Below are 13202 nucleotides of genomic sequence, written 5' to 3' on the forward strand. Positions count from 1 at the left end.
AACTTTTTTTTGTATTTTTTTTATTTTAATATTTAATTTTTAATTAATGATTTTCAAAGAAAAAATATTAAATTGATTATAAAATAATAAGAATTTGCAGATCTTCAAAAAATCAAAAATTCTCCAAAAAATTAATTTTCTTATCTCTTAAATTAACATCCTTAATCTTCCTGACATTCTTCCTTGACAACCAACAAAACGAATAAGAAAAAAAAAATAAAAGTCATAAAGTGCAAAACATCCATATTTCCGATCACACATGAATTCGCCATAAATTGCGAGCATGTACGAGGGTAAAAGCGCACAAACAATGTTCATAAGTGAAAATTATATACGGGCAATTACTCGAGTCTATTTAACAAATTACTGAAGCCACATATGCGCAAATATATTTTGTTACATGTGGCAGCAAATGGTGACTTTGGGAAGAAATTATTTGCAAAGAGATATTTTTTCTTCGTTTTTTTCCTTTCTTTCACAGGGTAACAATGTCATAAATAACTTTGATGGTTTTACATATTGTTTTCTTGGGTGCTACGATCTACGAGGATCTTGGATGCGAAACGGAGCGAAAGGGGATGCGCTCGGGCACACAGTTGTTGGAAAAACATTAAAAAGAAATTTATCGAGTAAATATGGTGAAAGACTTAATACTTATGAGCTGTTTCATCGTTTCGCTTTATCTTTCGCACAGTGCACGACGAAACGAGATGTGAGTATATGAAAAATTATTACTCTATTTTTTCCTTTGGAAAAAGCAATATAATAAAAATTATTTAATGTTCTGCAATGGCTGCTTGGTTTGGCTTGAAGAAGTAGACGAAGTACAAGACGAAGAATCCTTGCTTTCAAACAATAAAAATAATAAAAGTAAAAGCTTCAGAAGAAAAACTCCAATAAATATTGTCGTGTCGTCGCTATTGTAGGACTTTTGTTCTTTTTTTATGTGCTCGAAAAGTGATCACGATTTATGAGAAAGAGCGTTCGTTGCTGCGATGCGATGCAATATGACTGCAAGACGGAGAATGGAATGTTGGAGCGGAGAAATCTTCACACACACAGATTTATTTTTACAGAAAAGGAGAATTTATTGTCTACCGTGGCAGTAAATATTTTTCAATTTTAAAATAATCGATGCTAATTTCGACCAAAATTATTACTTTGTGAGTCTTTTGTTGAACATTGCAACATTATTTTTGAAAAAAATTTATATTTTTCAGCAGAAGCATCAAAAGTTCGTTCTTTTTTGGATCAAAAGGTAAGAAATTTATTAAAATTTAATGAAAAAAAATTTTTTTTTCAGAAAATCTTATCCAATTAATTCAAACCAAGCACTTTAAAATTAATCTTCGAGTTACAAAACTAATTACCAGTTTTAAATGGCTTTTTAAAGTCATAATAATCATAATTCTCACTGAATGTCATTCATTTTATGTTTATTACGTCGAATTGCGTCGCGTTGCATTTAAAAACATAAAATTAACATTACATCGCATTTTGGAAAGTTTCACCTGTATCTTGTCTCGTTTGGCATTGTCGCGATATTTTATTAATGAATTTTTCCTTCGCCGCGTAAGTCGTTATCGTGTTTCTCCGCGTTATTAAACACTTTCAAAAAATGAGGACAAATCAATAAAATTAATTAAATAATATTATTCATATCGCCATTAATATTAATTTTCAATCACAAATGACTCGACGATAAATATTAGGCTTATCATCATTTTCATCAATATTTACGACCTTTTCTGTGTTTCTCCTTTCCTTTTACTTTGGCCACACAACTCTTTTCAATTTTCGAGGTATCATATCACATTTCCATATACGCATTCACGATTCACAAGAAATGAACGTAAAATAAATAAAATAAATTGACGCATTTTATGAACCTTTTTGAAAACGCGTTTAAATTACATGAATTTATTAACGCGACGCGACGTACGAACAGCAACGAGAGTAAGCCTGTCTTAATAATAATGTTTAAAATATCAATTAAAATGTTCACAGAGTTAATTATTGTCTGTGTTGTTTGTACGTGTCTCTCACCTCTGTTTCATTTTTTTTTTGTTGCTGTTTGTTGTTGTCTCGCCTTTTGCTTGGAATTGTAAATGAATGACAGAAAAAAATGACAGCAGAAATAATTGAACCTGACTCTTTTGGCTTGTTCGTTGTCTACGAGCGCGGGCTTAAGAGACAACACAGCGCTACAAATATAAATAATTATAATAATAAAAATTTTGTGTGTGGATTTTAAACGCCGAGTTCACGCTGTGAGTAAAAAGTTAATCAAAATACAGACAGATAGGGATCAGTAATTAGTTGTGAACACGAAAAAAAATGAACGAGACACTCGAAAAGGGATTTTTTATTATTTATTTAAATTTGGTTTTAATTATTTCAGTGTGTCTGTCTCTCTCTCCGTGATGTTTGTTTTGATCGTAGATTGTCATGCGGCGATAAGGAAGTTGTCAAAGTATTTTGGGTGCATTGCCACAGTAGGCGGTTTTCCCCAAGCAACTCGAATTTCAATTAAAATTGCAACATTTTGTGTCTATTTCTTGTCTTTCTGTCGAATTTCCATTCATTGTGAAAAGCCAAAAACCGCAATTCTGTGTGTGTGTGTGTGTATGTGCAAACAACAACATGTCATCCTTCCTCAAAAACTGAAACACAACAATTTACAGGCAATATTTAATCCATTTATAACGAAACACAAAATGCCACTTCACATCATCGTCATCATTTTCATCAATAATGCGAGTACATATATGCGAGACAACGACGAACGACGCACAGCACATAAATCGATATGTCAAAACACAAAATTAATATGAAATTGATCTAGATTGAAAATTTAAATTGATTTGTTTTGCTTCGTCACGATGATACATGCGAGAGTGAGTGATGCACATGCATAAACAGTTAGAGGGCTGGCTGGTTCTGTCTCTGTATTTGTTCTGTCATTCAAAAAACTATCGACGATAAAATGATATTCACACTGATGCGCAATGCCAAACGGCAAAAAAGGAACGAGAGATACGAGATGAGATGTATTTAAATTAAAATGAATGATGTTGGCAGATAAATCAGCTCAACTCGAATGACTGACTGACACATATCTGAACGAATTTTCCGAAAAAAAAAAAATCAAAAATTATGATTGGAGTTGATTGGAAAAGCGGGCAATTGAAAAACTGAAATAAACAATCGAGAGGAATTAATGAAAAATCATCAAAAAAAAAGCAGAAAATTGAATTTTTGATTAAATTTTATTCAAAAAATTAAAAAAAAAAGTTTTTTAATAAAAAAATTATGTATAAAAAATTCATAAAAAAAAAAAAACCTAAAAAAAGTGTTTAAAAAATTTTTAAATTTTAAAAAAAAATTTATTTTGATATAAATTTGAACGTTTATTTTTTTGAAAATAAAAAAAGATAAAAATATTTAAAAAAAATTTGCAAAAAAAAAATAAATTTATAAAAAATTTTGTATATTTAATTGAAAAAAAGTAAAAAAAATTTTAAAAATTAAAATTATAATTTAAAAAAAAATTTAAAAAAAAAATAAAATATAAAAAAAATTTTAAATTAAAAAAATTTTTTTAAAAAATTAATTTTTTTTTAATTTAAATTTTAGAAAAAAAATCGTAAAAGTTTCAATCTGTCAAAAAATTAAAATTTTTAAAAATTAAAAAAAAAAAAAAATTAATATTTTTAAAAAAATTATGTAATAATTTATTATAAAATATTTTAAAAAAATGAAAAGTAGTAAAAAAAAATTATAAAAATTTAATTTTTTTAAAAAAGAAATGTTGAAATAAAGATTTTCTATTAAAATTCATATAAAATAAATGTATTGTTAACTTGAAAAAAATTAGGTAGGTAAAAAATTTTAGCAAATTCGCGGAAACTTCATATTAAAATCAAAAATAAATTTTAAAATAAAAAAAATTAATATCTTAAAACATTGTAAAATTTAAAAAAAAATAATTTTTAAATTTAATTTTAAATTAATTAAATTTTTGATTTTTTTTTTAATTTTGTAATTTAAAAAAAAAATTAAAATTAACAAAATTCAATTTTTAATGAAAATTTCAAATAAATTTTTTTTTTCATTTTCTCATTTCAGGTATATGCAAATGATCTAATTTCAACAAAAACCTTTTCCAACAAGGACCCTCTTAAGTCATCTTGCATGTTTCGCCATCGTAAATATCCGCAACTGCGAAAAAGGGGTAACAGCAACGCACACACAATCATTCATAAATAGGCAATAATAATAATATCTTATAATTGATTGTTATTTATAATTTATTGTGGTTATTTTGCGTCGCAATCCTCGTCGTCATCATCGAACGTATACATGCTGTTTTTCCATAAATTGTGAGTAATTCATTACCGTGTGATATGGATAAATATTAGTTTCATGCCATTCACCGACGACGACACGAGACGATGACTACTCGATATGACGATAAATAAAATATAATAGTTTAGAGTCACGAATAAATTTTCTCAAGAGTAAAGTAAATAATGTATGGCGCGGGAAACACAGTCGTCGTTGTATGTCATAAATATTACAAAAATATAGTTTCAGTTAATAATAAAGTGATAAATTTATTGCTTTATTATGAATTGCCAAAGTAACACATATTTCATTTTTTGCGGTATATACGATGAATTTAATATTGAAAGGTTGCACACATGTAAAAAGGGATCGAATTAAAAACACGAAGGGCAACTACCTTTGAATGTTTTTTTTTTTGAATTTGATAGAAATTAAGACATGCACTTCCTTTCGCTGCGCCAAGAAAACTCATTTCGTGTCATTTTGCTTTTTTTGCAGCAAGTCAACTCTTTATCATGATATTATTTCATTATATTATGACACCGCTTGACAGTTAGACAAGTCTTTAACGTCTGATTCCCACAAACAACTGCATGCCCGAGTCAAGTCATGCATCGAGCCCCAACGAGCAACGTGAAGGTAACATTAATAATAATTTCATTTAACAATCAAAAACAAAATAAAAAATGATAGACAGCAACGACAGACACTCCGAGACAGCGAATAAACGTTCAAATACGAAAAAAAAACTGTTTGTCGTGCATTTCGTTCATGATTATCGTCGATTGCTTCTCTACCTAGCAACTCGTCAACTTTATAAATTTTATTTTTTGACAGACATATTTCATATTATTATTATATTGTCACAATTTTTTATAATAATTTCCATTCCAGATACGATCAACTTGAGGTTTTATCCGTTGAGGCACTTGAAAAAACGGCTTGCAATTCGTCCCTCTCTACAGTTTAAAATATTTAATATCTAGATAGAAACAAAACTCATTATAATGAATTATGATGGATGAATGATTGATTATATTTTATGGCATCTATCAGACGACGGAGACGACGACAGAGAGTGACGTGAGCACAAATAAATGGCAGGGAAGTTGTTTACTATTTTCTTCGTTCACTCAACGAAAAAAAAAATGAGGTAAATATTTGCTTTTTTTGAAATTTTGTGCAGAAAAGTGACAGATACGGGATACATGCCTTCCAAACTTTTGATGAGCTCACAGAAATCACAGATCAAGGGTGAAATGGTAGCAAAGCAAACGAAAAAAGGGGTGAGCGTTATGATGATCGATGTATTTTGAAAACAAACTCAATTTAGGTATTTCCATTAACACATTTCGCATCGCATTCAATCCCCCATCATGCAACTTTTTTGTTTGACATATTTTTTGGCAGTGATTTTGGTTCGTTGCTCAAAGCCGCGAGACATGCAAAACCGACCAAAAGAAATTGAATCGAATAAATTACGAGTTCTTTGCGTGCCCTGCGGATCTTCGTTTTGGTTTCAATTTCGCTCGTATGTCATCATCATCGTCGGCAATGTTAGGGATGGCAAATATGGTTTTTTTTGAAGTTTTGGATCTAAAATGAAGAATTTTTCATTTTCATTAAGTTAGTAATACATAGAATTATTTTGAGAAAAATCAAACAAATTTTTTTTTAAAATATAATTTTTTCAAAAAATTCAATTTTGGTTACTTAAAAATATTTTTTATCTGAATTTAAATTTTTTAGGATTTTTTATTTTGTTCAACAAAATTTAAAAAAAATGTTAAAATTTTTTTTTTTATTAATTTTTTTTAATTTCTTAAAACTTTTTAAATTAATTCAAAACAAGCACATAAAAATTATTTTTAAAAAATAATTTATAAATTAATTATTATTTTTGATTTTAGATGAAGAAAGAAATTTTTCATAAAAATAATAAAATTTTTTTTAATTATTTTTTTTAAATTAAAAAAATAGAAATAATTTTATTAATTAATTTTTAATTACTTTATTATTTTTATTTTTTCTTTTTTTATTTTTTTAATTAAAAAAAATTAAAAAAAATTTTTAAATTATTTTAATGAAAAATTTCTTCCTTTCAAAAAAAATTCTCTTACCCAACGTGAAACAGTAGCTGCTTGTCGATGTCATTATATTAGCTTTCTATTATTTTCATTTTATTTGCATTCTTTTTGTTGTCGTCTCTCGTCTGTCGCCGTCATCAAAAACGTCGTTTCTCGTCGATTGGAGGAAAAGGACCGAGAAACCGAATGACGATGATTTGTTTTAATATCCCGTCGAGTTGCTGTTTTTCATTGCCTCTTGCATCGCATGTCGTCATGACGAACGACGACAGCCTTGTCAATAGCACAATAAAAAATGTTTTGACAGAAAATAATAATTCACGTCACATGTCGATTTTGACTCTTTTTTTTTGCATCCAACCAACTTCTGTTCAGAATGACGAAAGATTGCCTAACGCAAGAGAAAAAGAGAGGATTAATGAAAATTCTGCTTATTGAGAAAGTAGCTTTAGGCGTTTGTTTTTTTTATTTTGCGTTCTATGTCGAAATTGAATTTCTCTGTTGAGGGAAATTAATCCGAATATTCACGGGGTGAGTTCGCTAAAAGAAAGAAAAAAAAACAATTTTCAACCAATTTCAACAATAACAAATTGTCATATCATTTATTTTGTATGCAATCAAGCGAAGAATGGGCGAAAAAAAATGAATTGTAATGGAATGCCATAATAAAAATTGCATTATATCGGTTATTTGCCTCTGGACTGCCATTTACAATAAATAAAATTACCAAAGATTTTTAATAAAGATAACAATAAATACATTTTTGTTGTTCTTGCACTCGATTTTTGTGCACTTCGTTGATTATTATTACTTACCATACACGAGAAACTCTCGGCACAGGCAAGAATATTAAATTTCCTTTTGCGCATAAAAATTAATTGGTTTCAATTCAACCCGGTTGAAATCACTGAAATCGATCTGATCCGAAGGCAAGCTTGAAAAAAAAAATCATAAATGTCACAAAAAAAAGTATTAACAACTTTAAGACATTTTTTGTGCCCATAACTGCGGAGAGACACACATCATCATCATGAGTAGGGCACCCCATGTGACATTTATTACACTTACGTGTGGTTGAATTTCAGTACATAATTCATATTTTTCATTTTTTGCTGCTAACTTGGCCTCCGTTATAGTTTTTTTTTGCCTTTTTCTTACGTCTTTCGCTCGCTACGAGCTTGAATTATGACATTTTTTGTATGGGAGTGTGACAAACGTTCAAGAAAATTGGCAAATATATCATTTCTCGCTGTTCCGCTGGTTTCTCATACATTCTCCGACACACAGGAAGCCTTGTAGTAGAAGGAAGTTCAGATGTTGAAAGGGATCAGTTTTTATGGAGGAAAGATTTTGCTGCGAGATTGCGACACAAAAAATATTCAAATTGCTCGAAATAGCAACGAAAAAAGCAAAAACATATGATTCCGATACATTTGTTGTTCTAACGAGAAGAAAAAACTCACAACGAGGATTTTTTTTTTGATGAAAGGTTACAAAAATGAAAATTATCCGTGAAGCGGCCCGAAAAAAATGTAAATTTCTTTTTTGTCACAAGACATTAAATCACTCGTTTTATGATCTTTTTATTAATTTATGACGTCATTATCGCCATTAGGACCCCTTTCGACTCTTTTCTCCTCATTATGCAACGTTTATGTGAGCAACAAACATAAATTATCATAATGCAAATGTTCTCATGAAAATATTTTCTTATAAATTGTCATACAAAACAGACGACAAACAACACGAAATACGAAAAAAATAATAACAATAGAATAAAAATGCAATCCATTCACATATAAAATACGAAGTCGCTTACTCCGAAGCATGATCGTAACTGAGAAAGGAGCTACTTTGTGAGAAATTGTCATTTCTCATAAAGAATAGTTTAAAATTTTTTTTTGACATATTTTTTAATATTTTTATTTTTTAAATAATTTTATATTTTAAAAATATATTTTTTGTATTTTTTAAAAATAAAATTTTTTATATTTTTAATAAAAGTTTTTTTCAAATATTTTTTTAATAATTGCATTTTATTTTTAAATATTTTTTTAATTTTTTTTTATATTTTTAGATAAAACAATTAAATTTTTTAAATATTTTTTTTTTAATATTTTTTAAATAGTTTTTTTTAATATTTTTAAACTATTTTTTAAAAATATTTTTATTTTTTAATTCATTTTTTAAAAATATATTTTTTAAAATATTTTTTTATACTTTTTAAAATATTTTTTATGATATCTTTTAATTTTATTTTGAATATTTTTTTAAAATTTTTATTTTTTTCTTAATATTATTGTTTTTTTTATACGTCTTAAATTTATTTAAAAATTTTTTTTTTTTATTTTTTAGAAACTCAAAAAGTCAAAACCTATTAAATAGAAAATAATTAATCTGTCATTTTTTTAATATTTTTTTTTTTTTTTTAAATTTATTAATTTTTTTTATATTTTTTAATATTTTTTTAAAAAAATATTTTATTTAATGAAAGTTTTGAACTGCGAAACACAAAATTTTTACTTTTTTAATAGAAACTCAAAGCGCACACCAAAACAGAGGCAATATATTTTTGTTATATTAAGTACATCGTTTGTTATATTTCGTTTCTGTGTGTTTTGGTCTCTTGCTTTCTTGGACTTTCAGAGCGAAATGACAAACGACGACGACATAATAATAATAGTGTTGTGTGGAAAAAAATTGGGGATTGTCTCGAAACTTGTCTTCGTTTTTTAAAGAAGAAAAAAGAAGAAACCAAGTCTACAAAGCGAAGCAAAAATAAAAATTCACATAAAAAAAGTATGAAATAAAAAGAAAAAGGGTTTTTATTTGATTTACAACAGTTGCTGTTAAACCGTGCTTAAATATTTTATTGTTATTTTTTCGGGAATTCTAAAGAGAACTTATTATTACAACACACTCTTTGCGTTTTCTCTGTGAGCATGAGAGGTAAATGCCATAGGGACCGCCAAAGTGATTTATTTGAATTGGAATTTATTTGCTTTTTTTTCGTTTCAGCTCCATTTGTTGGTTTATCGAAATACAAGAGACAGAGAACGAGAGGAAATCAACACATAAAAAATTGTCTAGACCCGTTCGTTACGAAGCTAATTTTCGAAAATTATGCGACATCAATGTAATTACCTCAGCTGTCTCATTGGCAACTGTCTCATTCCGCAAAATTCGTCGGGAAAATGCAAATTGACAAGTGCTCTCATATTAATTCCGCCCGATATTAACTCGTTTATGTTATCATTTCAATGAATTTCGGTGATTGTGTGATTCGGATTATTATTAGCTAAACAAACACTTTTCGATTATTACCCCAGAATTATAATCAGTTTTATAAATTCATATTTCATTGAACACTAATTCGGGTCTCAATTACCAACCTGCTCAATAATGGTCATCGATTATCATAGTTTATCGCACTATTTGCGTTATTGAATGAACGTGCAAAACGTTTTCCTGTTTATTGAAATTTTTTCATCTTATCTCTTTGCTTTTGATAAGATAAAAAATAGATAAGCCATAAAAATCTGTACTTAGTTCAGTTCATTCATAACCTCAGTATAATGCGCGCTCCTGTTTTGATTTTATTACTTTTTATTTCATCAAATTTCGGCTTTCCTTCTACCGAAAATGATAAATGGCATCCCGATCTCAAACCTTTTGAAATTGCAAAACAACTCGAAAAAGAGTTAGATCCAAATTATTGGCGGGAAAATGCTCAAAAAACCGTCAAAACTCATTCGGAGCAAAAATCCAACAAAAAAATTGCGAAAAATATAATTTTCTTCATGGGAGATGGAATGTCAGTAACAACAATTTCCGCAGCTCGTTCATATCTCGACACAACAATGGCTTCCTCATTAACTTTCGAAGACTTTCCTTACACGGGAATGGCGAAAAATTATTGTGTCAATAAACAAACCGCAGATTCAGCTTGCACAGCAACCGCTTATTTCACAGGAGTCAAAACCAACTATGATATGATCGGAGTAACAGCGAATGTTGAGTTCAAAGATTGCGAAGCAGGTCAAGTGAAGGAGAATCAAACGCCATCTATCGCTAAATGGGCATTAGATGCGGGAAAAGGAGTTGGTTTTGTCACAACTTCGCCTGTAACGGATGCATCTCCCGTTGGATTGTACGGACATACGAGCAATAGAAATTGGGAGTGTGACGTTGATGTAACGAAAGATGGATGTGATCCTTCTAAAACGCCCGATATTGCGAAACAACTCATCAGAGGGGATGTTGGATCACAATTGAAAGTCATTATGGGAGGAGGAAGAAAGGAATTTCGACCAAATACGACGGAAGATGAAGAAGAAAAGGAGTCTTATGGACGACGACAAGACGGTTTGGATCTAATTGAGGAATGGAAAAAGGCAAAAGGAGACAAAGGAACGTTCGTTTGGAACAAAAAACAACTTCAAAACGTTGATCCGACAAAAACTGACTTCGTTTTAGGATTATTCGAGTACGGGCGCATGAAATATAACTTGGAGAACGTTGCTGAAGGAGATTTACTTCACGAACCTTCGTTATCTGACATGACATCAGCTGCTCTCGACATTCTCAATAACGGAAAAGACGAAGGTTTCTTCCTTTTCGTTGAAGGAGGTTTGATTGACGATGCTCATCATGCCGCTCATGCCAATATTGCACTTGATGAAACCACGGAATTATCAAAAGCAGTAAAAGTAGCACTCTCTAAAGTCAATTTGGATGAAACTTTGATAGTTGTAACAGCAGATCATGCTCATACAATGTCATTTTCGGGATATCCAACGCGAACGGCAAATATTTTAGGTACACTTGGTACAAAAGCGGATGATGGTTTCGATCAGATGATATTGAATTATGCAAACGGGAAAGGATATGAACTTCATTACGATGAAAAAACGGGAAAGAGAGTCGATCCAAGCACTTTTACGCATCATTTCAAACTTCCGTATCCAACGACAGTTCATCGGAGCTCAGAAACGCATGGCGGAGAAGATGTTTCTGTTTACGCGATGGGACCATGGGCACATCTCTTCAGCGGAAATTATGAACAAAATGCGATCGCACATTTTATGGCTCATGCTGCTTGTATTGGGCCCGGAACATGGACTTGTATGAACGAAGAAGATTAGAAATTTCAGTTTTTATGCTTGGTTTGAATTAATTGGTAAAGATTTTTAGCTTCATTGATTCTCCAAAGCCTGAAAAATAGAAAAAAAATTAATTATTGTATCAACAAAAGATCAAAAAATACCTTTTTAAAAAATTTAGATGTTACATGTTTTTTTTCTGTTCACTCGTTGACTAATTTATCTCGACAAAATGATTTATGTCGAAAAATTATCATTTAAATGATCGTCATCTATTTAGTTTTAGTTACTTTTTTGTCTCGTTCGCTGCCATTCACTTCGAGTGACCATCGAATTCCTCACGAAACGGAGATAAAAATCGCCATTAATGGTCATCCTAATGAGATGAAACGCACGAAAGACACCAAACGAGATCAAGATCGTGATAAAAATTGATATATTATCAAAACAAAAATGTTCAGGTAGGAGTCTTCTTTAAAAAAAAATACACAAAAAATTGTATCATGAATAAAATAAAAATTATAATAAAAAACAAGAGAAGAAGCAATCGAAAAAAAAATGAATATTTATAAGCGTTAAACATTATTTATAAGATAATCAACACAACATAATATTATTAAGTATTTCATACGGGAAGGCATGTCATGGCACGTTGAAAACAAAAATTATTTTTTTTTTTTAAAGATTTTCAAGGAGGTGTACGAACAAGACAAGCAAAATTATTAATGAAAAATTGGGGTGAATGATGATGATGTCTGTTGCTGTTTGTGATCGTGCAAGAAAAAAAATTCACGAACGAAGCAAAAAAGAATGAAATAATATTTAATGTCTCCTCCCTTTCCCACATCCATCCATATTTTTCATTAATAATTGCCTTTTAGCTAAACATAATCCGTGTCCGTATGCAAGAGACGGCTACGAATGTGCCGAGTAACTCCTTTTATTTACACGTTTATTATGTGCTGATAACAAATTGCTTGCACAAATATATTAAATGAACGCTATTTATTATCAAAACATAATAAATAATAATAAAGATGCTCTCGCTTTTGGTTATTATTTATGGGCAGATGCGGGATTAATGAACGGAGGAAGATTGAGACGCAGGCAAGAAGGAATTTGCAGGTAAGAAATACAGCTGTAAGTTGAAAATTTGCTAAAAAGTGAAAAATAAGAAATATAAAAAAATTTTTGAAGTTATTTTTAGATTTTTTTTCTATTTTGTGAATTTTTTTTAGTTTTATATTTTAGATTAAATTTTTTTTTTGCAATTTTTGATTTTTTTTAATTTTTTTTTTTAATTATTTTTTTTTAATTTTTTTTTTAATTTTAATTATATTTTCATATTGTAAAAATTTTTTTAAAGTAATATTTAGATTTAAAAAAAAATTATTGCAAGAAATTAATTTTTTTTTTTGCAAGAATTTAAATTTTTTTGTTCTCAAGTATCTATTTTTTTAAATTTTAATTATTATTTATTAATTAAATATTATTTTTTTTAACATTTTTATTTTTCACGAAAATTTCATTTTTCATTCATTTTTATTTATTATTTTTTTCTGATTTTTTTATTCATAAGTTCAAATTATTAATTTTATTCTTAAAATTATTCAGATTTTTTTTTAAATATTAATAATTTTTTTTCTTTTTTTTAAGTGTACCTACA

At 28.8% G+C, this 13202-nt stretch overlaps 1 protein-coding gene across 1 annotated transcript; it reads left to right on the top strand.

The window, feature by feature from the left end:
* The first annotated feature begins 10009 nt into the window (after positions 1-10009).
* On the top strand, positions 10010-12076 carry LOC134832531 (membrane-bound alkaline phosphatase-like). Its single transcript, XM_063846593.1, has one exon. The coding sequence runs from the start codon at positions 10010-10012 to the stop codon at positions 11576-11578; it is 1569 nt and encodes a 522-aa protein (XP_063702663.1). The 3' UTR covers positions 11579-12076.
* Positions 12077-13202: the final 1126 nt, after the last annotated feature.

Source organism: Culicoides brevitarsis, chromosome 2 (genome assembly GCF_036172545.1).
Source record: "Culicoides brevitarsis isolate CSIRO-B50_1 chromosome 2, AGI_CSIRO_Cbre_v1, whole genome shotgun sequence".
NCBI lineage: Eukaryota > Metazoa > Arthropoda > Insecta > Diptera > Ceratopogonidae > Culicoides > Culicoides brevitarsis.

Bases quoted from the DNA above. Each gene is read 5' to 3' on its own strand.
- LOC134832531 (XM_063846593.1), top strand. From the start codon at position 10,010: ATGCGCGCTCCTGTTTTGATTTTATTACTTTTTATTTCATCAAATTTC.